Below are 23,983 nucleotides of genomic sequence, written 5' to 3' on the forward strand. Positions count from 1 at the left end.
TTCTCTCTCTCTGTTCCTCCATATGCTTGTACTCTCTCTCCTTCTCTCCTAAATAAATAAAAATCTTCAAAGTATCAGGAATTAGAAAGACTGCGGAATTTTCAAAAGCACCATAATATAAAATTTATTATAGAAAGACCTTTCAACTCATAGGAAGAAACAAATTTCAACCTGGAATTCAATATACTAGGATCCATTAATAAAATGACAAAGAATGAAAACATTTTCTGACCACTCTTATGGTCTCAAAAAATTTACCATGCTCCCTATTTCAGGAAAGTTTTAACAACTTGTGCCAGTATATTTAAACTTGTGTAAACAGGATATGACTTAACTCGGCACATTTTTAATTCCAAAAACTAGGTCTCTTTGCCCTAAATTGTACCTGGTAGGCTTTGCCAAAAATATCATGAAGACACAATTGGCACTTTATGGCAGTAACGGCTAATATACAAAACCCTCTGATGTGAAGTGACAAAGATCAACTTATTAGCTCCATTCCCTAAAAAAGTTACCGTTCAAATGGAAAATTTGTGCAAGAAACCAATTTTGAAAATACATAGGTGGTTTTACTATTTTGTTCTAGAAGAACAATAACATTATTTATATAATATAAAATCTGAGATTACTTCATGCTGTAAGTTTTTTTCTGCTCCGCCACTCTTCACAGTATAATCACAAAGAGATACTCTAGGACCATGATTGACACCCCAGGAGTCCCCCATTACCTTTTTCCACTCACTGTTTCCACACATACTTCCTCAAATGCATGACTCACCTGACCTTATTGTTATCAATCCCCTGCTTTTGTTTCTAGTCTTGCTCTTCAGCATTCATCTCTAAATACTGCATTAAAATAGACATTTTTGAATTTTATATGAGTGGAATCATACAATATACATTCTTGTACTTCTGTTTTCTCTTAACTCAGTATTTGCAAGACATATCCATATTGTTGAGGTAGCTGCATCCTGTTCTCTTTCAGTTTGGAGATAGGTTTCCATTATGTGATTGTAGCATGATTTCATTATCCATTTCCAGTATTGATGGATCTGAGTTGTTTCCAGTCTGAATGATTTCTAGTGTGCCAGGAACTACATTATACTACATCAATCTTCCTTTTAGAATTCATAAACTGTTTATAGGTAAGAGGCAGAAAGATAATTTTAAAAAGTATTAAATACATTTGATCACCCTTCTAAATGTCAGGTTTCCTTCCATTTTCTCAAACATAATGACAGTTTATTTAAATAAATTCAGTTGACTCCTTTAATTGCACCTTTTCTTATTCATTTTTACCTGTTTTTCTCTGATATACGTGTATTAGCTAAGGCACTATTATTAGTTTTCAGATATAAAAAATTATTTACTGACATAGCCATCAGACTAAATAAATATAATACATGCTGCTTTACAAGACTCAAAATGGAAACAGATTCAGGCCTTCAAATCAATAGGGTAGATTTCTAGAAAGTTCTTTTAGGTATGATGGAATCTTGAAAATGTCAATTCATTTCAAATTGTACTCTTTGGTACATCATTAAGATATCACATGAAAAAAAAAACTGGAAGGGAGGATGTGGAGAAAACAGAGGCAAAGAGTAAGCAGATTATCCCATCCTTAAAACTGATTGTCCCCCCTCATTATAGCCAGCTGATCAAGTAGTCTGGTTGGATTTGTCTGGCTATCAAGCTGGTTTTGCCCATTAGGCCCCAGAATTGTAAAATAGCTGAATATGCCACTAAAAATAGTCGCAGAAGTTCAGAATTGAGATTTTAGTGCCATAGTATATGACAAGATAGTCCTATATATGCATACATTTTAGTCCCATTGACATTATGTGGAAATAAAAAAAGGTTTGTAAAAGAAACAAAACAAAACAAAAAAACCAGGGGCACCTGGGTGGCTCAGTGGTTGGGCATCTGCCTTTGGCTCAGTGGTGATCCTGAGGTCCTGGGATCCAGTCCCGGATTGGACTTCCCGTGGGGAGCCTGCTTCTCTATCTGCCTGTGTCTGTCTCTGTGTGTCTCTGATGAATAAATAAATAAAATATTTTTTTAAAAAAGAAGAAAAAATAAAAAAAAAAACTTCAAGTTTAATTTGAAGTTGGAAGAAATTTTCTGAAAATGAATTATTATTTGAAATCCTTTGGCATTAATAGTGAAACATCCTAGGGCAGCCCCCGTGGCGCAGCGGTTTAGCGCCGCCCACAGCCTAGGGCGTGATCCTGGAGACCCTGGATCGAGTCCCACGTCAGGCTCTCTGTATGATGCCTGCTTCTCCCTCCCTCTGCCTGTGTCTCTGCCTCTCTCTCTCTGTCTCTATGAATAAATAAATAAAATTTATAAAAAAAAATTAGTCAAACATCCTACATAGCAAAAGGGAGACAATATTGTTGTAGGACAGAAGAATATGTCGCATTCATTTGCTAAAGTCTGGCAAAACATCAAAAAGGATACCAGGGAAAATAGCGGGAGAGATAGACCTGGAAGGAGCGAAGCAGCTATTGATCAGCTTCTTTTGTCTTATTCTTGGCCAAGAAACTCCCTTCTTATGCTTCACTGAATTCAAAAGATTACAAATCATTTCAAAGGAAAGATTCTACAGTTCTTTCCTTTATTTGTCCTGGAGACAGAATATCAGAGGAATAATGGGCCAAAAAAATGTGTTTAAAAAATCTAGTTGTCACTAGAAATCATTTACCTGGATCAATTTTCATTAAAATCCTTGACAGACATTTTAAGAATTGGCATTTGGTTTATTTAATAATATTTCAGGAAATATACTGGGATTTAGCTATAGCAACTTAGTTGAAGTGATTTAAAATTCGCTATATCACTGATATTTCATGTGACTATAGGATGCATGTGAACAATTTCATGTTTATCTAATTTCATGTTCATATTTCTGAGAAGTCCAGGAAGTCTTTTGGTAGAGCAGTTAATGCTGTACAAAAATTTGGGAGTCATTTTGCTTAAGATTTATGGAACACAGGGACGTCTGGGTGGCTCAGCAGTTTAGTGCTTGCCTTCGGCCCTGAGTATGATCCCAGGATCTGGGATTGAGTCCTGCATCAGGCTCTTTGCATGGAGCCTGCTCTTCCCTCTGCCTCTGTCTCTGCCTCTCTCTCTTTGTGTCTCTCATGAGTAAGTAAATAAAATCTTAAAAAAAAAAAAAAGATTTATGGAACACAATGAAGTCCTTGTATTGAATTATTAAAAAAAAAAAGTTGACCTTAAACTTGAATGGCAAAAAAAAAATAATAAAAAATTAAGACATGTCAAGCTAAATCTAAACCACGAAGGGGTTTTATTTATTTTTTTATTAAAACATTTTTTAAAAACAGACTCTTATTTTTTCTCCTTAAGTAAACTTTACACCCAACATGGGGCTTGAACTCATGACCCCAAGATCAAGAGTCACATGCTCTACTGACAGTGCCCGCCAGGCACCCCCATGAAGTGTTTTTATTTTTTATTTATTTTATTTTTATTTTTATTTTTATTTTTTTATGAAGTGTTTTTAAATGTTTGTTAAAACTTGAAATCGATTACCCAGATGAAGTTAGAGAATTTTCTTCCCTGATAAAATGATGAGGACTGAAAAATTGAAAGATGGTTTGAAATGTGATTACAGAAATATTTTTAGGACATAAGGGGAAAATGTAGTTAGAGTTATTTTTTAAGAAAATCCACCTCTCACGTCAATTGTGGAGAACATAATTGAAGCTAGTCCCAATGTTATACTCTGATATTCATCATTGCATTTGTGTTGGTGTTTTCATCCACTGATCGACTGAGGCAGGGATACTGAGGCAGCTGCATTACAGGGAAGTGTGCTAAATTTTTTGGACATCTGATCTGGGCTCCAAGACCCTCTTCTGGCCTTGCCAAATCTTATAACTACCCTGAAGTCTAACGTCTTCTTCTCTCTCTCCTTCCTTTTTCTTCTTCCCCTTTGGCTCCCTCTCTCCCTCCTTTTGTCCCTTCTTTCCTTCCTTTTCTACTTCATGGAAGTCATATGTCTCTTCCAATAAATCTCTTGTACATCTTTCCAGTCTTTGTGTCTTCTTCTCGGATTCGGATTAATGCATAAGAATGCTGTTTCCTTGATTTAAAACAACAACAGCAACATCATAGGAGGATAATGGAGTGCACCAATCTCCTGAATTGTTAAAAATCATTTCATATTAAAGAATTATTCAAGGGGTTGCCTGGGTGGCTCTGTCAGTTAAGTGTCTGCCTTTAGCTCAGGTCATGATCCCAGGGTCCCAGGAGGCTCCTTGCTCACTGAGGAGTCTGCTTCTCCCTCTGATCCTCCTCCTTCTCATGCTCTCTCTCTCAAATAAATAAGTAAAAATCTTAAATAATGACTTATTTAAGGACCTAGAAATTACACGTAAAATTCATTAGTTTATCTTTGAGTTTTCAGGAGCTGTCTGATCATTCCAACATTAGGATCATCTCTGGGTCTGATTCTATTGACCATTTCTTCTTTTAAGCCAAAATTTTTTGATCATCCACACCCTTCATAATTTTTTAAATATTTTATTTATTTATTCATGAGAAACACAGAGAGAGAGAGAGAGAGGCAGAGGGAGAAGCAGTTTCCACGCAGGGAGCCCATTGTGGGGCTCGATCCTGGGACTCTGGGATCATGCCTTGAGCCAAAGGCAGGCGCTCAACTGCTGAGCCACCGAGGCACCCCCCCCTTCATAATTTTTGATTTTGTGTCATAGTATATATAAAAGAACTGCTGAGAGTGAATTAAATAATATTTACCCCCAGAAAATGGTACATGCCTTATTCTATCAGGCTGCTACTCTGGTGCCTAACGCAGTCTAAACTATAGTTGAGCTGGGTCAGAATTTGTTACAGGTTTAATTAGATTCAATCAGCATTGGCTTCAAATATTTTTGAGGGCATGTTGGGGACTATTTTTTCTATAGGAAGGAGGTCTTTGTACTTTATGCCCAGTCACCAGTTTTCTGAGCCTTGGAAGTTATCCTGTGGTTTACAATCTAGCTGTTACCATTTTGTTTGCTGAGGAGTGGTCTTTGTTCTTCAGTCATGTCCTTGTGAGATCTCTCCTTATCGTGATGCTCTTAGATTTGGAGGGCTGTTACAGTATATCATAGAGGAAATTTTTTCTTCTGCTACTCCCTTAGTCTTCAGCAGCCAATGCCCTGCATTAAAAACCCAGATTACTCTGTAGGGGTCTTTCTCATCTTTCCTGTCCTGACCTCAGCTGTTAACAACAACATTTATTTATTTATTTATTTATTTATTTATTTATTTATTTATTTGGGGAAGATCTGTGAACCTTGAGAGAGGTGTGGAAAGAGCACTCTTCTCTGACACAGACTTTATTTTTTTAAAAAAGAGTTTATTTATTTATTCATGAGAGATACAGAGAGAGAGGCAGAGACACATGCAGAGGGAGAAGCAGGCTCTATGCAGGGAGCCTGATGTGGGACTCGAACCCGGGTCTCCAGGATCACGTCCTGGGCCGAAGGCAGTGTTAAACCGTTGAGCCACCCAGGCTGCCTAGACAGACTTTAAAATGTGTAACACCCTCATGGGTTAAAGCTGGCAAGTAGTTGTAAACTCTCTCTAGGGCTGAGGCAACCTGGAACTGTCACACTAGTTCACACGTGGGCATTAAAAGATGGTTAAATGGTCAACTATTTTCTCTTTGTCTCTCACTCCACACAGTCTTCTTTCTACAGCCAATCCATGTGAGATAAAAGCAATTGTGAACTTTTCTTCCTAAGAATGTCTTATTTCTTCCTGGATTTTTTTTCTTTTAGGTATTTTTGGGTCTTCAGTTCTCTGATTTTTTTTTTTTTTAAGATTTTATTTATTTGAAAGAGAGACAGTGTGTGAACACAAGCTGGGAGGAGGGGCAGAGGGAGAGGAAGACTTTGCTGAGCAGGGATCCCAATGTGCGGCACAATCCCAGGACCCTGGGATCATGACTTACATGAGCTGAAAGCAGTTGCTTAACTGATTAAGCCCCCCAGATTCCCCATGTTGTTGTTGTTGATTTTTTAACTATGAATTTGTAGTGTATCTGGCTTATTCTTAATAGGATGGGCCTAAATGGTGGTCTTTTATAAATCCTAAAGAGAAATTCATTATTTTTTTTTTCCAGTTTGCAGTAGTTCCTCGGTTTTCTCTATTAAAGCCGATAACTCTTAATCAGACAATGCTTCTACAGCTACAGCTCTTGTCTGGCTTCTGTAACTGTTCCCTCAATTGCCACTTAGACTTAAGGGAAATCGTAAATACCTGTTGTTGCTAGATCTGAGCTGTCCCACTATCCTTTGTTGGCTTCCTTTAACCCTGTCCACACTTTTTAAAACAGTCTCTTTATTAAACTCTTTGCAATTATGCTATTTGAATGAGCCATATCCTTCCTGCTGGACCCCTGACCAATATATTGGTGGCATTTCTCTGAGATGAAAGAGATTCAACCCGCAAGGAGATGGGAGAGGGTATTATGAAGAAGACAAAGAAGAGTTGTCATGGTTGGGGGAGCAATTAAGTGGTATCAACATTGGTGGCATCCAGGAATGAGAAGAGGAAGAACAGACCTCCCTGCTAGCACCTCCTTAGTATGTCTCTGGCTTTTAAAATGGAAAGTGGATGGGCAGCCTGGGTGGCTCAGTGGTGTAGTGCTGCCTTCAGCCCAGGGCCTGATCCTGGAGACCCAGGAGTCCCACATAGGGCTCCCCGTAGGGAGCCTGCTTCTCCCTCTGCCTCTCTCTCTCTCTCTCTCTCTCTCTCTCTCTCTCTCTGTGTTTCTCATGAATAAGTAAATAAAATCTTAAAAAAAAAAAAAAAAAAAGGAAAGCTGAGGGGCACCTGAGTGGCTCAGTGGTTGAGTGTCTACCTTCAGCTCAGGTCCTGATTCCAGGGTCCTGGGATGGAGTCCCACATCAGGCTCCCCTCAACGTGTCTGCCTCTCTCTCTGTGTCTCTCATTAATAAATAAATAAATAAAATCTTTAAAAAATAAAGTAAAATGGAAAGCTGAGCAGCACCTATTGTTTGGGTTGGAAGGTCATTTTCCAGATTGATTTTTGGAATACTTCTGGGTGTATACAAAAAGTTAATGTGGAATACAAAAGCTAAATAATCAATGGAGTTTTCTTGGTACGGTGAGGTTTGGGGAGGGTGGGAGGGGAACAGGAAATTACACGAATGCTATTTCAATTAGCTGCAGTGTTCTACTTAACGTATATTTAGCATTTCCTATCACATAATTTACTCAGCAAGAACCCTTAGGTTCCATATACGTATCTGAACATTTCTTAATATAATAGGAACCTTTTTTGGTAGAAGGTACTATGACACAAGCAAGCCTTTATTGGTTTAGCTTAGTGGCTGTAACACAGTAGGTTAAAAAACTGTTACCTCTTACTAATCCTAGCTGACACATGCCAGGCACTTGCAAAAAGTGCTCCCCATAATAACTCAATTTGTGGCTGAGGAATCTGAGGATACAAGATGTATTTCCACAGTAGTCACTCCGTAGCGTTAACAGACTCAAGACTCTAGCATTTAAAAGACTCGCAACCTTTACTTGTGAGAAAAGAAACGCTTATGGCAATTCAAGATTGAAAGACAAAAATGATCTCTCCTGATTTTCTCTTGAATGCACATCCTCGTCGCTGTTGGGTAGTTTGCAAATCCCCGTGGAATAAATGTGACCCGGACAGGAGTCCCATGCATAGGCCACGTACTTGATGCATTTTCTGAGACAAGCAGAGATTTCATTCTCTCCTTTTATTCTTTGACTTATTTACCCCTTTCATTCCCTTCCCCCTTCTTTTAAATCCTTCCCCTTCCTTCATTTATTTTCCCACTATTGCATCCAAACAAGGCCAGGTGCTTAATTTTAAAACCTCATTCAAAATGGTGCCACGTCATCCCCATGGCCAAGAACGGAGAGGTGCTGTCATAGTCCTCCCTGCCAGCGTGGATCTGCGGCCAGCCCCGCCCTCTCCCCACCTGCTCCCCGGGAGGCCGCAGCCCGGTCGCTGTCACACGGCCCGGCCCGGAGCGAGGTCCCCAGGCCTCCGCCCTCCCCCCCCCCGCCCCCGCGCCCCGCGCCCCGCGCCGCCCCGCCCCTCCCCGCTGCGGGCCGGCGGAGCGCACTTATTTGCATATTTCTACCTTTGTTCCCAGCCGGCGGCCAATCAGCGCGCGGGGCGAGCGGGGGGGGGGCTGGGCGGGGCTCGGGCTCGGGCTCCGGCTCCGGCTCCAGCTGCGGCGGCCGCAGGTTCCAGAGCGGGTTCGAGCCGCGGCGGGCGCGCAGCGCACTGCAGCCCCAGCCCAGGGCCCCCCCACCCCGGCCTCGGCCCGGCCCCGGAGGCGAGGACAAAGAGGCTGTCCCGGAGGCCCCGCCCGGGCCACGTTTACCTGCGGCTGCGGGCAGGCAGCTCGGGCTGCAGAGATGGTTTGCGGGGGCTTCGCGTGTTCCAAGAACTGCCTGTGCGCGCTCAACCTGCTGTACACGGTGAGTGCCCTGCGCGCGCCCCCTCCTCCGGGGGGCTCTGCACCTGCTCGGCGGCCCTCCCCGCCCGCCCACGCTGCGCGCCCCTGGCCTCCCCGGCCGTCCCCGCGGACCGCGAGCCGCCGCTTGTCGCAGTCTCTCCCTTTGCTTCATTGTGAAGCCGCCGTCCCTCTGGCCCCCCGGCCGCCTCTCTACCCCGCCCCCTCTCCCACCGCCTTGTTTTTCAGTCCTGCGACCAGACCTTCCCGCTCTCCCATCCCTATCCCTTCTGATAACTAACCCCTCCGGGGTGGGGTGGGGGGCGGGTTTGGAGGCGGGAGAGCCGCCTCGGGGTTTTGGGGACAGTTCTGCAAAAACAGCGTGATCCGAACCCGACACCGCGGCATATGGGCAGTGTGCATCTCGGTTAGCTCTCCGTGCTCTTGTGGCTTGAACTGAGGTCACCGAGTAGGTTCACAGGATATCCGCAGCTTCCGAAGTTTGTTTCGTGCTTACATAAAGGGTTGTCTTTATTTATCTAAAAAAAATTTTTTTTTTGGGGGGGGTGGTCCGTTTGCTCACACTGGATGCTTTTTCCCATGTGGTCTCCCGTCTTATTAATGTCCTAACTCCATTTTAAGCCAAATCCTCCAGTGAATAAGCAAGCCTCCTCCACCCAAGCCATTTCTTTCTCTGCTAACAAGCTTGGGGCTTTTAGATTTAAGGTACAGTCTGTGTGATTTTTGAGGCTCAGCTCTGGGCAAACAGAGGGATGGGGGAGCAGGTTGCTGTTTATTGATTGCCTGTCACATCCCTGGTTTTGCATTCATGATTTCATTCCTCATTCTGACAGCCGTCCGAGGCGAGGGGGTATTGTCTACATTGTATACGTAAGATAACAGACCAAAAAAGGGGCTTAATAAGTTTTCAAGGCTGGTGGTTGGCGAGTCGGGAATAGGACCTAGGCTGTGGGGATCCAGATCCTTCCACAGGCTTCTCTCTCAGGTGGAAGAAACTTCCTCTTCTGTCATCATCCCTCCATCCTAGTCTTGCTCCCTTCTATAAATACACCTGGAGGTTTGCAGCACCCACCCTGAAAACAAACCCAGCTCCCCTGCATTAGCAGAGAGCTAGGCCATCTGTGCAAGCTTAGGTTACATCTTTGGAATGGAGAGGCTGCCTTGTGGTCCACCAACAGGAGAGAGAGGCTGGATCGTTTTACCATTACTGTTCTTTTGTATATGAACATGCTGGCAAAGCTTTGAAGGCAAGACAGTGGAATAAAGTATGTTTCTCTGGCTAGTTCTAGGAATCTAATCACATGGTCACTGATAGTAGACATGGGGGAGGGGAATTGTAAAACACTTGGTGATTCAGGGCCTTGTAATTGGAGACTCATGTCAAGTTTCAGATCGGTATCCACATTTGTCTCACCTGAAGCATATATATCATATTGATTATTAAGTGCTGACCAATTCTCCAGGTATTTTCTTTTATTAGCACTAATAGCCAGCTTAGAACTTCAAGTTCACCATTTTGTGCCCTGAATTTTGCCCCCACCCCATGATTTAGTCATCTGTTCACCAGGCATTTACCCCATAATGTCTGCTTGCATGCTTACTTGACTGAGAGAGGTCTATATAAATTAATGTGCATTAGATATACAGATTAATGTGCTATATATATTAAAGGCAGGTTATTTTTAAGTCTAGCTGTTTTCAAGGTATGTCATTTCTAGTTGTATTTACTGTGTATCAGGAAAGCAAGGAGAAAGGAGATTTTTTTTTTTAAGATTTTATTTATTTATTCACAAGAGACACACAGAGAGAGAGGCAGAGACAGAGGCAGAGGGAGAAGCAGGCTCCATGCGAGGAGCCCAACATGGGACTCGATTCCAGGATCACGCCCTGGGCCAAAGGCAGGCTCTAAACCACTGAGCCACCCAGGGATCCCGAGAAAGGAGATTCTGAAGAAACATTTTGACTTTTATATCTAATCCAACTTGACCTTCAAAGTGTATTCTATTGATCTTAATAGCTATGCAGTAAGCCTTAATTAATTAGAAATTCACAAGGCTATAAAATGGTTAGCATCCTTCTAAATCCTGGACTTTTTAGATAAGAAAGATATTTTAAGAAATGAATTACTGTCGACTTATACATTGTGAAAAAGCTTAAGTAAGGCCGGCAGTTTAAATTGGAGCTAAGTGGAAGGTAAAAGTTGGACCAGGTCTTAAATAGATGCTGAAACTGAGCCGCTGTTACTAAGATTCCATATCTTCCCTGGTCTCTCCCTCAACATTTTTAAGATGAGAAGTGTGAAGTATTTGGGGGTAGGGTGGAAGCTGAAGACCTAGGAGACATTTCTTTCTAAGGTACAAAGGACCTTTCACAAGTTCCAATCCCACCAGGGTAACTGCCTTTGAAGTATGCACAGCATTTCAGGACTGAGTCTGAGGTCATTTCTAAAACTGTTAGTGAAACCACGATTGCATATGGGAGTGGCAGGTGTAAAGGCCATGGCCTGCTCTGGTGTTGAAGAATTTTCTTGAGGAACTTAGGACTCTCCAAACCAGACTGTCCACATGCTCAGGGGGCCTGCTGATGAACCTAAGATGAGAGCAGAATTCAGGATCAGGCTAGAAAGCATGTCACTAAGATGGCTTGGAAGGAACATCCCCCAAACTTGTCGTGGACTTCTGGTCACTAACCGAAGAGGCAGCTGATTCTTGTTATCTATGGTTTGGCTTTTTAGTCAATAGGATCCCTACTACCGAATAACTTTAAATTAGTGTAGTGAATATAAACTATTTATAGATAAGGTAGGAAGAGGAGAAATAGAATTCTCTTCCTTGCACCTTCACGGTATTATAAGAAAGAGAAAGACTGGCTTCAGAACTTCTGCATATTTAAAGAAGCTGAACATTTCTTTACTCAATAAATCTTTATTTACGACAGGCATTGTTCTCAGTTTAGGAAGACAGCAGTGAACCAAACTGGGCTTTAAAATCAATACGGCTTTATGAAGCCTTTAAATTTTTTTTTTTTTAATTTACTGTCTTTTCTCCATATGACCTCAGGAGCTTTATTCAGTCAATAAATATTTGCCTAATGGGTATACTCTGCTAAGAACTGTGGGGAGTAATAAACACATACAAAGGCAAATACCTCCCTGCTTGGTGAAAACAGGATCTAGTTTGCATACATGCAGTGGAGCAATTAAATGTGATTTGAGGGAATGACTGACTGTAGGTACCATACAGTTTAGGACTAGGGGACAGCTTTGTGGCTTAGAGAAGTTGGAGTGAAAAAGGTATAATGAAATTGGGGAAAATGTAGAAAGAGCGGGACTCTTTTTCATATTGCTTAGGATATAAACACAAATGAAAACTACTTTGGGAAAATGGTCTGTTTCATGTTTAATAATTTATTTTAGAATACTTTTAATTGGAAATGTTTTGACAGTGACAAACAACTTTTTAAAAATACTTTTGATTTGTGGGGAATCTTAAGAATATGAAATAAATGTTATTTTAAAATGTGTTAACATTTAGAAGATTGATAATTTATGTCCATGTGCTTCCTGAGCAGAGGAGAAGAGACTTTTAGGAGTTGCACTACTGATTTTTAACACAGGTATTAAATATTATGTATAATACTTATTCATATATATGCATAGTTTTGAGAATATAAAGAACATGAATAACTGTGATCTTAAAATAAGAAGGGTCATTTCAGAAGTTTGTTTCTTTTTCTGTATTCTTCTAAATCCTTTCCAAGTTTGTTTTAATGATTTTTTTATTTTTGGAATTTTTTTCCTATACCTTTGCTTTTTTTTTTAATTTTTTTTATTTCTTGCTTTGGGAGAAATCTCCATACAGACTCAAAAGTTATACTAATTTACATCCATTCTAAGACCTAGATTTATAATTTACATTTGAATATCTGAAACTGTATGGTCTTAAAACAGATAAACTATACCATATGTAAAGGTAAAAAAAAAAAATCTCTACAGTGAACAGGGAGAGAAATAATTGAGTTCAGAAGAAAACCAAACTTTGAATACCAACTCTACAACTTACTTGGAATTTAACCCTGGGCAAACAGCTTACTTTATTCGAGCTTCAGTTTTTCCATTTATAAGCTAGTGATGATATTTTTCATTTTTGCCTCATGAGTTTTAGGATAAGATGGAAAGATGGATAAATGCTTGGGTACACTACAGAGAAAAAAAATAAATTGTTACAACTTCAAGAAGAAAAGTTTATTTTAAATTTCTTAATTACAAACCTGCATATGATAAGGAACACAAGCTGTTGGGATTTCTAGCACTTAATGTTAGCTGGTGTTTGTTTACTCAGGCGGGCCCTATGGAGGCAGGAGTTCATGCCCTCAAAGTAGTAATATTAATCTTTTAGTTGTAAGAAAAAATTACTGAGGTATAGTAAGTATAAATATGGAATGATTAACCCGTACATTTATTTGAGTCCCATTCTGGTCATTAGAGTGTTGGAAAACTTTAATTTTGTTTAGTCTTAACTTGAAAATAAAAGAAACACTAGTACTTCAGCCAAAGAAAAAAAATCTACTTATTGCTGTTACTTTCAAATGATTGCACTGATGTCATTTTTCAAAAATCTGATCATAATTTTTCAAATTACTCTTTTTTAATATTTTCATGTGTGGTTAGGTTTATGTTATTTCTGTGTTCTCCTTCGGACTCTGAATGAATTTAAAATATTTAACTGGTTGCTAATTATTTTCTTGTATTTTGATTTAAAAATGATTCACTGTTTATAGAACCTGAGAGTTTTCATGTGATGCTGTTGGGCTGATATTTATAGGCTGCCTTTGTGCCAAACATGTTTGTAATGTTTCCCAACTTTTGATTTAAAAACAGAAACAAAAATGTGCTATTTAGGCCATTTCTCACTTGAAGTGAGGTTATTGACTTTCCATAAAATTTAACAACATATGAGGCATTGCAAAGAATGAAACAATTCATTTTGGGAAAAATTGTATATCAGCCCATATTTGAGAAGTGAGATTTGTGTATTTCAGTGGCTTGATGTACATACAGTTTAAAGTGGTTTAAAAATGGGCCATTATCACTTCAAACACGTTTGAAGGACTGGTGAAGGTAGGTTAGGTTTAGATCCTCCTTGTTCATGTCACATTTCACCTGAATTTATACTCCAATTTTTTTTTTTTTACCATTGTAAAATGAGTGATCCAAACCCATTTGTGATAACAGATGAAAACTCTTAGAGAATCAACCCAAATTCTTGAGCCTGCCTTTCAAGATCTTTCACCATCTGCCCCTCTCATTTGCAGCCCTTTACATATTTTAGCCACAGAGAATTCTCCACACAAAATGCTCTTTGTTGTCTGTTTTTGCTGATCCCCTGCCCTCAACCTAGAACACCTTGCTCCATCTTTGTGAAGTTCCTCAGATACAGCCCCTTATTTCCTTAAATTTTTTTTTAATTTTTATTTATTTATGATAGTCACACAGAGAGAGAGAGAGAGGCAGAGACACAGGCAGAGGGAGAAGCAGGCTCCATGCACCGGGAGCCCGACGTGGGATTCGATCCCGGGTCTCCAGGATCGCTCCCTGGGCCAAAGGCAGGTGCCAAACCTCTGCACCACCCAGGGATCCCTCCTTAAATTTTTACTTGGGAAACTTGATACTTGAGTACCACTCCAGACTAAGTCAATTCCAGGGAGAAAGGGAAGGCATGCGATTATTTTTTTTTAAATCTTTTTCAAACTTCCTACCTAATTCTAAATTACAGCGAGGGCTGAGAGTCCCTATTGTAAGATTTTGTTTTACTTTGTCTTTGCCTTTGACCATACCGATTCTCCATATTGTAGATAGCTTTGTGTTTGCTTTTTACTCTAGCTAAAACATTACCCCCCCCCTTTGTTTTTGTTATTGTTCACAGAAGTTATAACTTTCTCCTTGTTGGATCCTTCAGTGTGTAGCATCCTTTTTTTTAAAACGGAGGCTAGGGGCAGCCCAGGTGGCTCAGCGGTTTAGCGCTGCTTTCAGCTCAGGGCCTGATCCTGAAGCCCCGGGATCGAGTCCCCCGTCAGGTTCCCTGCTTGGAGCCTGCTTCTCCCTCTGCCTGTGTTTCTGCCTCTCTCTTTCTCTCTCTCTCATGAATAAATAAATAAATCTTAAAAAAAAAAAGAGGCTATACTCGAAATACTCCTTGAATTTATAGAATCAGTTGCCCCCTTTTCACCAGGGGCAAAACATACCTAATGAAAACTTCATAAAAATGATAAAATAATTATATTTAATCATAAAAAGATTATGGTGCCTAAGTGGCTCAACCAGCTGAACATCTGACTTTTGATTCCAGCTCAGGTCATGATCAGGATTGTGAGATTGGGCCCTGCATCAGGCTCAACGCTCAGTGTGGAGTCTGGGATTCTCTCTCTCTCCTTTTCCCTCTGTTCATCCCCCTGCCCTCATGCTTGTTCTCTCTAAATAAAAAAATAAAAAAATGAAAAAAATATTTTTAAAAAAGATAATTTATTCAAAATTAAATCTAGAAGGCAGCCAAGTATTTTAAAACTTGAAAGTCAGCTTTGGGTTAGAAAATAATAATAAGGGGATCCCTGGGTGGCGCAGCAGTTTAGTGCCTGCCTTTGGCCCAGGGCGCGGTCCTGGAGACCCGGGATCGAATCCCACGTCGGGCTCCCGGTGCATGAAGCCTGCTTCTCCCTCTGCCTGTGTCTCTGCCTCTCTCTCTCTCTCTCTCTGTGCGACTATCATAAATAAAAAAAAAAAAAGAAAATAATAATAAGTACGCATTACTTTTATATATCCCTGGTAGGATCTAATATGTTTCTTGAAATACACTTTTAGCCTCTGTTGTTAGCCAATCTTTCATATACTTCTCAGGTTTTCAAATAATGTTTCCTATAAACAAATCCACTTTCTATAAAATTGTACTCTACATCCTAGTTGGCTAGGGTTTTTTACATTATTAGTCTACTATGTAATTATTAGTCCAAAATAAGTATAAGATGAACCTAAATAATTTTATTTCTTTTCTTCATTCCCATAATAAATATTAATTGAGCATCAAGAGCAGTAAACAAAACCAGAATGTGCTGCCTTCATGGGTCGTACATGTATGGAATGAGTAGACGATAAGCAAATAAGTAAATTACACATCAGATGAGAAGGTAAGAAAGTGCTGTGGAGAAAAATAGAGCAAGAAGAATGAAAAATAGTGAGGCTGTGGGTGGGTAGGGAGGATAAGTGTGTATTTAGTATATCGTCAGGATTAACCTGCTTGGGACGACAACCCTGGGACAAGGATTTGAAGGCGATGAAAGACAAATATCTAGGAAAAGTATTCCAGAGAGATGAAGCTTTGAAAAGATCGAGGAAGAGGAGTATTCCTGGTTTATGCAAGGGACAGAAATAAGTCCATTGTGACTGAGACTGGATTAGCGGGTGGAATGGTGTAGGATATGAGTCGGAGAAAGTGTAAGATGCAGATGATGAAGGGCCTTGAGACCACTGGACAGATTAGAGTTTCTATATGGAGTGAAATGGGTAGCTATTGGTAGCTTTGGGTCTGATTTTTCACTTAGAGATTGTCTAGCTTCTGAATTGAGAATGGGTTATAATGGACAACAGGGGAAGTAGATCACATATAAGACTACTGCAGTAATTAAGAGATGTGGAGGGTGTGGACCAGTGTGATATCAATGTAAGAGAAATAGTCCAATCTGAGGTGTATTTTGAAAGTAGGGCCAACATATTTTCTGGTGGATTGGAACAGGGCATGAGAAAAAGAGAGGAAGCACGAATTACTCATGATTTATGGCCTAAGCAACTGGCAGGATGGATCTTCTATTAATAGGAAGATTGTGGGTGGAGAAGGCTTTGGGAGGAAGAGGGGGGGTTCAGTATTAGATGTGATGCCAATCACATACTCAAATGGAGATGTCATAAAGCAGTTAGACTAACAACAATGGGGTTCAGGGGAAAGGAGTACCTGGATGTTTAAATCCTGGGAGCTGTCAACATAGACAGTGGTATTTAGAATTAGTACTGGATGAGATCCACAGGGTAGTGAGGATAGATGGAGAAGTGCAGTCATCTATGGAATGACTTCAGGAAGAGCTTCAGGAAACAAGAAGGAACCAGGAAAGGAGTCTGAGAAGGTAAGAGGAAAACCTGTAGAAGTTGGTACCCTAGAAGCCAAGCGCAAGTCATTTTATGGAGACAGATTTGAACATCTGTCTCCAATGCTGCTAAGTAAGATGAGGACTAAGACTTGTCCTTGAATTGGTCAGTGAAGTCATTGGAAAGAGCAGCTAACCTGCTTTTCATGTGACAAATGCTCTGCCCCTCAATAATATGGGGTCCTAATTACTTTTCCTCTGCTGAGTGCCCAATACAGCCCTGGCATATGGTTGATGTTGAATTAACTGAATGAAAGAATCAGTGCGGGGCTATTGTGCCCATAACTCCACTTCTTATATCCCAGAACTCCACAGCAGGAAGGGGTAGGGTGCCTTTTGAACTTGGTTGGCAGCTGTGAGTGCCACCTCAAACTGGTATCTTTGGAACACGACAAGTCAAGATCCCTTACTTTTAATTCCTGTTATATAATTTCTTCTTAGCAGATGTTATGTAATATGTATATGTATTTCGTGCCCGATGAAATATCAAATCTGCTTGGCACCATGGAAAACATAAGGAAGAAAAATACGTGGCAAAGTCGTTTCAGGCTTCCTTGTTTCATTTTCATTCTTCAAATGAAACAAGGAACTGAGGTCCTGGCGTCAACACTAAATGTCTGGACATTTAGCAATATCTAGATTATTTATAGAATTTTCAAATTTCTATCCAGCTATTTGGCATCATAGAAACACATGCCTGATCATCCCTGAGTTGTTCTGCAGTTTTTCACATTAGGTAGAAGTTCAGAGGGATAGTTTAGCATTCAAATGTAATTACTCATGATGAATATTAAAGCATATACAGGGAAGATAGTCTGGGGCCTTTGCTTTCTTTATGTGTCTGTGGATGCTTGTGTACATTTTGGTGGTATAGTCCCTCTAAACCTGATTCCCATGTAAAATTTCTTACCCTCCACTACTATCACAACTTCTCTCTCCTATTTTTGTCCTGACAAAACATTTTTAAATAATTTAATACAAAATTGAATACAGTTTTTTCAAATGTTCTATATTCCTCTTTTGTCCTCAAAGCAATTCACTTTGGTACAATTCAGATACTAAAAAAAAAATAATGTAGAAGTAATTAGAACTATTTTAGGGATAATTCAAGTTTCTCTTTGCATCTTATTTTGAAATGTGGATTTTCATGAAAGAATGTAGATCTTTTTTGTTGGTTATATATAAAGATAATCTGAAACATTAGGCTAAATTTCTTTCCCTCAAATATTAAATCGATTAGGGAATAAACATTTATCTGTCTTTAAAGAGTAATGAGCAATATCATGAGCTCTTTCATTCAGCAGTGTATTTTGAGTACCTCTTCTCTACCAGACACTTTGCCAGGTGCTAGGAATATTAGAAAAACATGTGCCTTGCTTATATGGCACCTAAAGTATAGAAGGCTCATTAGAAGAATTTGTAGTATGGCTGGAGGTGGGGAATAGTGGCTAATGAATTACCTCCAGCAGTGATCCAGGCTCTTCACATCCTTGGATGTGTTAGCTTGGGACTTGGACTTTATTCTAAGATTAGAAACAACAGATCCCCAGCCTAGGAATGAGCAGATCTTACTGGCTTTAAAACAAACAAACAAACAAACAAAAAAAAAACAAAAAAAACCACAAAAACCAAAGACCACCATATTAGGAATAGAGTCCAGCTCTAGGTAATAGAAACCCAGCTACTGCTGCTTAAAATAATCTTTATTATTTGCATGTAGGTAGATGTCCAGAAGTAGGTAGCCCAGAGCAGGGGCATAATTGAAGGATCTTATCAAGGTCTCAGTTGTCATTGTTTACCTGCCCTACTGTTATGTAACTTTCTTCCTTTTCACCAAATTGCATTGGCAACTCTAGGCATTTTAATTTGTTCCGTTCCAGAAGAAGGATGATACTGTAAAATGCTTTTCCTTGGAAAGGTGTGTCTTGTTGAAACGGTTTTATTGAGATTGTTTACATACCATAAGCTATACATATTTACAGTATAAATTTAGTGAGTTTTGATATATATATGTATATATATATGTATATGTGTGTGTGTGTGTGTGTGTGTGTATATATATATATATATATATATATATATATAAACCTCTGAGCCCCATTACCACATTCAAGACCTTGAACATATCTATTACCCCCCACAGTTTGCTTATCCTCCTTTGTAATCCCTCTCTTCTGCTGCACAACCCCAGCTCCTACTGCAAGCAACCACTGACTTGCTTTGTGGTACATTTTAGTCTGGAGTTAAATTTGGTAAGTCTAGGAGGATGTTTGCAGACAGAAGATGGTGTAGGGCATATCCCTGGGAAACAAGATTTCCCTTCTTGTTTGTCCTTAGAGATAAGTTTCTGGGAGGTCTTTTCATCTAAAAGGTAGTGCACATATTTTTAAAAGCCTATATTTAAGGTGAAGGACTTAACAGTCTATGGGAAAAAAAAAAGTCTCTGTAGGGAAGGTGGTCTCAATTGTACAGGTAGATAAAATCTCTGCAAGTTTGAAGATACTAAAAAATTTATGATAAACACATTGGAAATGAAGCTTGTATTTATCAGAATTCTTTATGGGTCATAGATGAGCTAAAAAGAATGTGTTGACAAGAGAGCACAAACTTTTGAAAGCATACATAGAATTAGGACATCCAAATAGTTGGATTGTCAAGTATGGCTGGATCAGGGGTCTCAGAAAAGGTCAGAACTCTCTTGCTTCTTTTATATACTAGCTCAACTTGATGCTGCTTAGATTCTTTTTAAAGACACCTCTTTCCATGTGCCAAGATAGCCACTGATAAACTCAATTTTAATTGTCCTTATAGCTTGCTATGCCAGAGGAACCCATTTATTTTTCTTTCAATATTATTGTATTATGGAATGGAACATACTAATTGACACCATTGGTTTATGGACCTTCCATGGACCAATCACTGTGGATAGGAGGATGAGCAACCATGATTGATAGGCCTGTGTTGTGTGTGTCTGCTGTTAGTAATGGTCTTATGAGGCCTGGGAAACACTGTGATTGAGGTTTACAAGAGATGAGTATTCTGGGTTATCAAGGCAACATATGTCTATTACAGAGGCCATTCCTCTTTTGGACAGTAATTTGGTTCTTTTGTTCCTAATTCTAGAATAGTCTAGCAACGTCATCATTTTAGAAGTTTAGTGTAGTGGCCTAATATTCCAACACACTCCTAAGCTAGATTATAAAGATCATTATGCACAATGTATGTTTTTCTTTGTTCTCTCATGGCGTTGCATGAATCCCTAAGTGTACAAACACGTGTTTATTAGTTTTAAAAAAAGGTTATGTGCAAGAGTGATGTTAAACACTTTAAATTCTTGCTCCCTTACTCTGGGCTGTGCACTGTGCCCTTTTGTGTGAATGTAGGTGTATGTGACAACATTTCTAGGTTTGGTAAAAGGAAAATAAAAGGCACAAAATAAATAAGCTAGCATTTGGTAGTTAACTGATAGAAAAGTCCTATGAGTAGAAGACTTCACTGTTCTTTTTTAAGTGGCGATCCAGTGAGGTTTCCTAGGGAGTAAGTTAAAGAGATGCTATGCAAACCCACAAGAATCTGGCTACAAAGGAAGAACTACATTTTATGCATTATAATGTTGTTGTTAGTATTATATCTCAGTGTTAACAATTACTTAAATATAATGCTATGCACTATGATAGGGCTCTACAGGGAGAAAAAAAAATGCACCAGGCAGAAAGTTTGCCACAGTTCTGGCCTCTGTCATTGGGCATGTAATTTTGCTACTCAGATTTATCATCTGTAAAATGGAAGAGAACAGATCACTGGCCAGATAGTTTTGTGTCTTGGTATTCTATGAGTTTGTGCTGTTATGTGAGCCCTGGTTGGCAATTGCTGTGTCCCTTCTACAAGAATCTTACTCAGAATCCATCCCTGTGTGAACTGTTGCTTCTGCCACCACCTTCTCCTCTCAGGACTTGCTTGGGAAAGTAAAGCCAGTCATAGATACTTTTCTAAGTGTGCTTTTTCCATTAGAGCTCTTAGAATCTCTCATTTTAGAAGTTCTTTCTATATGATACACTTCTTTGTTTTTTTTTCTTTTTTCTTTTTTTTTCTTCTTTTTTTTTCTCTTTGTTTTAAAGCAAAAACAAGAAAGGTTGGTGCTTCCTGCTCATAAAAACATTGCTATCAACGAGTTAACAGATCCATAATCTGTTTTTATCAGTATTCTGTCTCCCAAAGGAAGGAAACTATTTGTCATAGGTCTAAATTTACTTTCTATTACAATTGGTCTCATAGGAAACTGTTGTTATTATTGAACAAAGGATTCTTGCAGTTCCTTTGTCTACCAAGTCTAGTAACAAACTTAGGCTTTTGAATTATGCAGTTAGAATTAATTTTATTGGCATTAATAATTTTCAGATCACTAGTTTGGAAGACTTCATATAGCCCTATTCTCTTCAAAATGACAAACCAACCATAACATATAATTACCACTACTCAGAAATAGTTTCATTACTATCTTTAAAGGGCTTCTTTTCAGTAAAAGTTAAAGAAACTCTGATAAGCAAATTTAATTAAAGATATATCAGAAAACTTTGGGTGCTCTTTCTAATTTTAAAAACTAATTTTGAATACTTGAGGGCTTTGTGTTGCAATGTATTAGAAACATTAGCCACACAGAACATAACATTTATTTTTTCCCAATTATTTTGTTAAAAAACTAACCAATTTGGGGATTTTTGGAAAATTGACTAGCTCAAATAAGTTTATGTTTGGATAGTTTTATCGTTGTGGTCATAACTGCAAAATTTATTTGGGATTGGACAGTTAACTCTGTGTTCTCTTCCACCTTACAAAGAGAATGTGTATTTGTGTGTTTGTCAACATGCCTTGTGCTTGGGAGTTGGGTACGAGAGAGAGAGGGTGGTGGTTTTTTCCCACGTGAGACCATCCAAATGTGATTGATCCAGAGCTTTGCTTTCTGTTATAAGTGAGTAGAGCTATTACAGTCATTGGCTCCTGCCTTCAAGTGTATACCACCTTTGTCTGAAAGCCTTCCTTTTTCCTAAATGGGAGCACATCATAGGAGAGAATGTAGACAGTCTTTGAAAAAGCAGAGATGAAAATTAATATGAAATATTTGAGAGATGAATGAGAATATCTTGATTTATGTGGCTGTGTTTGAGGAATAAGGGAAACAAAGGCTGGATGAGGAAAGTTGGATCAATTTACAGAGGAAAGCAAAGCAGGAGAATTTAGAGTTGGTGCCGTGGTGAGAAAGGAGCTTTTCAAGATTTCATGTGCAGGGAACTATTTCATGTGCAGGGAAAATATTATGTGGACTCCTGTGAACCCAACAGGCTGATTCCTCAGATGCCAGTGTTTTGCCACATATCCCCCCCCCCTTTTTTTTTTTGGAAGTTAGGTGATCTAACACAGTTCAAGGCCCGTGCCATCCCCTTTCCCATTTTTCCCCTTCTCAAAAGTTGTCACTGTCCTAAAATCAACATCTGTTGTTTCCATGCACATTTATATATTTTGGACAATTTGACCTATTAGTCAACTACAAAGAATATAAGGTGACTTTTCTGGGATGCCTAGGGAGCTCTTGATTTCAGCTCAGGTCATAATCTGAGATTCATGAGATGGAGCCTGGTGTCTGGCTCTGCACAGGGTGTGGAGCCTGCTTAAGATGCTTTCTCTCTCTCCTCCCCCCCCCCCACCTTAAAAGACATAAATAAGGTGACTTTTTGTGCGTTTAAAAATTAAGTGGTATGTCTTACCGTATTTATGTAATTTGCTTCATTTGTTTGAAATTTATTGATTTAATAGAAAGATCAAAATCATTTGTATTCTGTGATCGCATCAGAGTTTACAAATGTCATAGTTATGGTTTCTGAGGTTGTTGAACATTTTTTACTGCGACACACAAGGCTGCAGCAAAATCCTGACGTATGATGTCTAGTTAGGGACATGGGTATTTCTTTTGGGTATTATTCTAGAAGCAGAATTGCTGGCTTAGTATGGGATACATATTTTTAATTTTCCTAGCTGCTGCCAGCTTGTTCCATGAAGTGGCTATAAAAATTTATGCTTGTATTTCAATGAGTTCTAAATTCTCCACATCCTTGGTGTCATCAGGCTTAATTTTTTCCATTCTGGTGCATATGAGATGATTTCCCATTGTTCTGATTTTTGTTTTTCTGTTATATAATGAGATTTAACATCTTTCAGGTATTGATTGTCTTTAGGATGATTCTTTGGTGAATTGTCTCTTATTACCTTTGGCTACTTTACTGTGTGCTTTTTGTCCTTTTAAATGGATTTGTCCTTTTATTTATTTATTTTATTTTTTATTTAAAAAATTTTTTTAAATTTTTATTTATTTATGATAGTCACAGAGAGAGAGAGAGAGAGAGAGAGAGAGAGAGAGAGAGAGGCAGAGAGGCAGAGACACAGGCGGAGGGAGAAGCAGGCTCCATGCACCGGGAGCCCGATGTGGGACTCGATCCCGGGTCCCCAGGATCGCGCCCTGGGCCAAAGGCAGGCGCCAAACCGCTGCACCACCCAGGGATCCCAGATTTGTCCTTTTAAACGGATATATATATATATATATATATATATATATATATATGCTGGAAATAGCGTCTAGTTCTAGGCTTTCCTACATTTGTCTGATGATTTTTATTATATAGAATTTGAAAATTTTAATGTGGTGTATAGTGTGATAGGTAGAACACAGGATCTGCAGCCATACAGCCTGGGATCATATCCCAATTCTTTTTTTTTTTTTTTTTTTTTTTAAATCTTTTTTTTTAATTTTTTTTTTTTAATTTATTTACGATAGTCACAGAGAGACAGAGACAGAGAGAGAGAGAGAGAGGCAGAGACACAGGCAGATGGAGAAGCAGGCTCCATGCACCGGGAGCCCGATGTGGGATTCGATCCCGGGTCTCCAGGATCACGCCCTGGGCCAAAGGCAGGCGCTAAACCGCTGCGCCACCCAGGGATCCCTCATATCCCAATTCTAACCCTTCCTTACTATGTACTTTTGGCCAAGTTACTTAACATCTCTGTGCATCATGTTCCCTATCTGGAAAATGGAGGCAGTAGTATTGCCTCCCTCTTAGGGTTATTGTGAAGATGATATTGGTTATTGAATGTAAAGCACTTAGAATACCTCCTTGCATGTAGTAAACACTACATTAGTATGATCCTTGATTTGGGGGGTTTTGTGTAAGAAGTTTTTCTTTAACTACAAAGTCAAAACATTTTTCTGTTTTGTCCGAAAAGTT

General features: G+C 39.3%; 1 protein-coding gene across 1 annotated transcript in view; it reads left to right on the forward strand.

Moving 5' to 3' along the window:
* Nucleotides 1–8,280: 8,280 nt before the first annotated feature.
* TSPAN13 (tetraspanin 13) overlaps nucleotides 8,281–23,983 on the forward strand; it is a 32,424-nt gene continuing 16,721 nt past the window's right edge. Inside the window, exon 1 of the mRNA XM_055314674.1 lies at nucleotides 8,281–8,523. Within this exon, the coding sequence (XP_055170649.1) occupies nucleotides 8,461–8,523 (63 nt within the window). The 5' untranslated portion in view covers nucleotides 8,281–8,460. The remainder of the gene's footprint in view (nucleotides 8,524–23,983) is intronic.

This window comes from Nyctereutes procyonoides, unplaced genomic scaffold (genome assembly GCF_905146905.1).
Source record: "Nyctereutes procyonoides isolate TBG_1078 unplaced genomic scaffold, NYPRO_anot_genome, whole genome shotgun sequence".
NCBI lineage: Eukaryota > Metazoa > Chordata > Mammalia > Carnivora > Canidae > Nyctereutes > Nyctereutes procyonoides.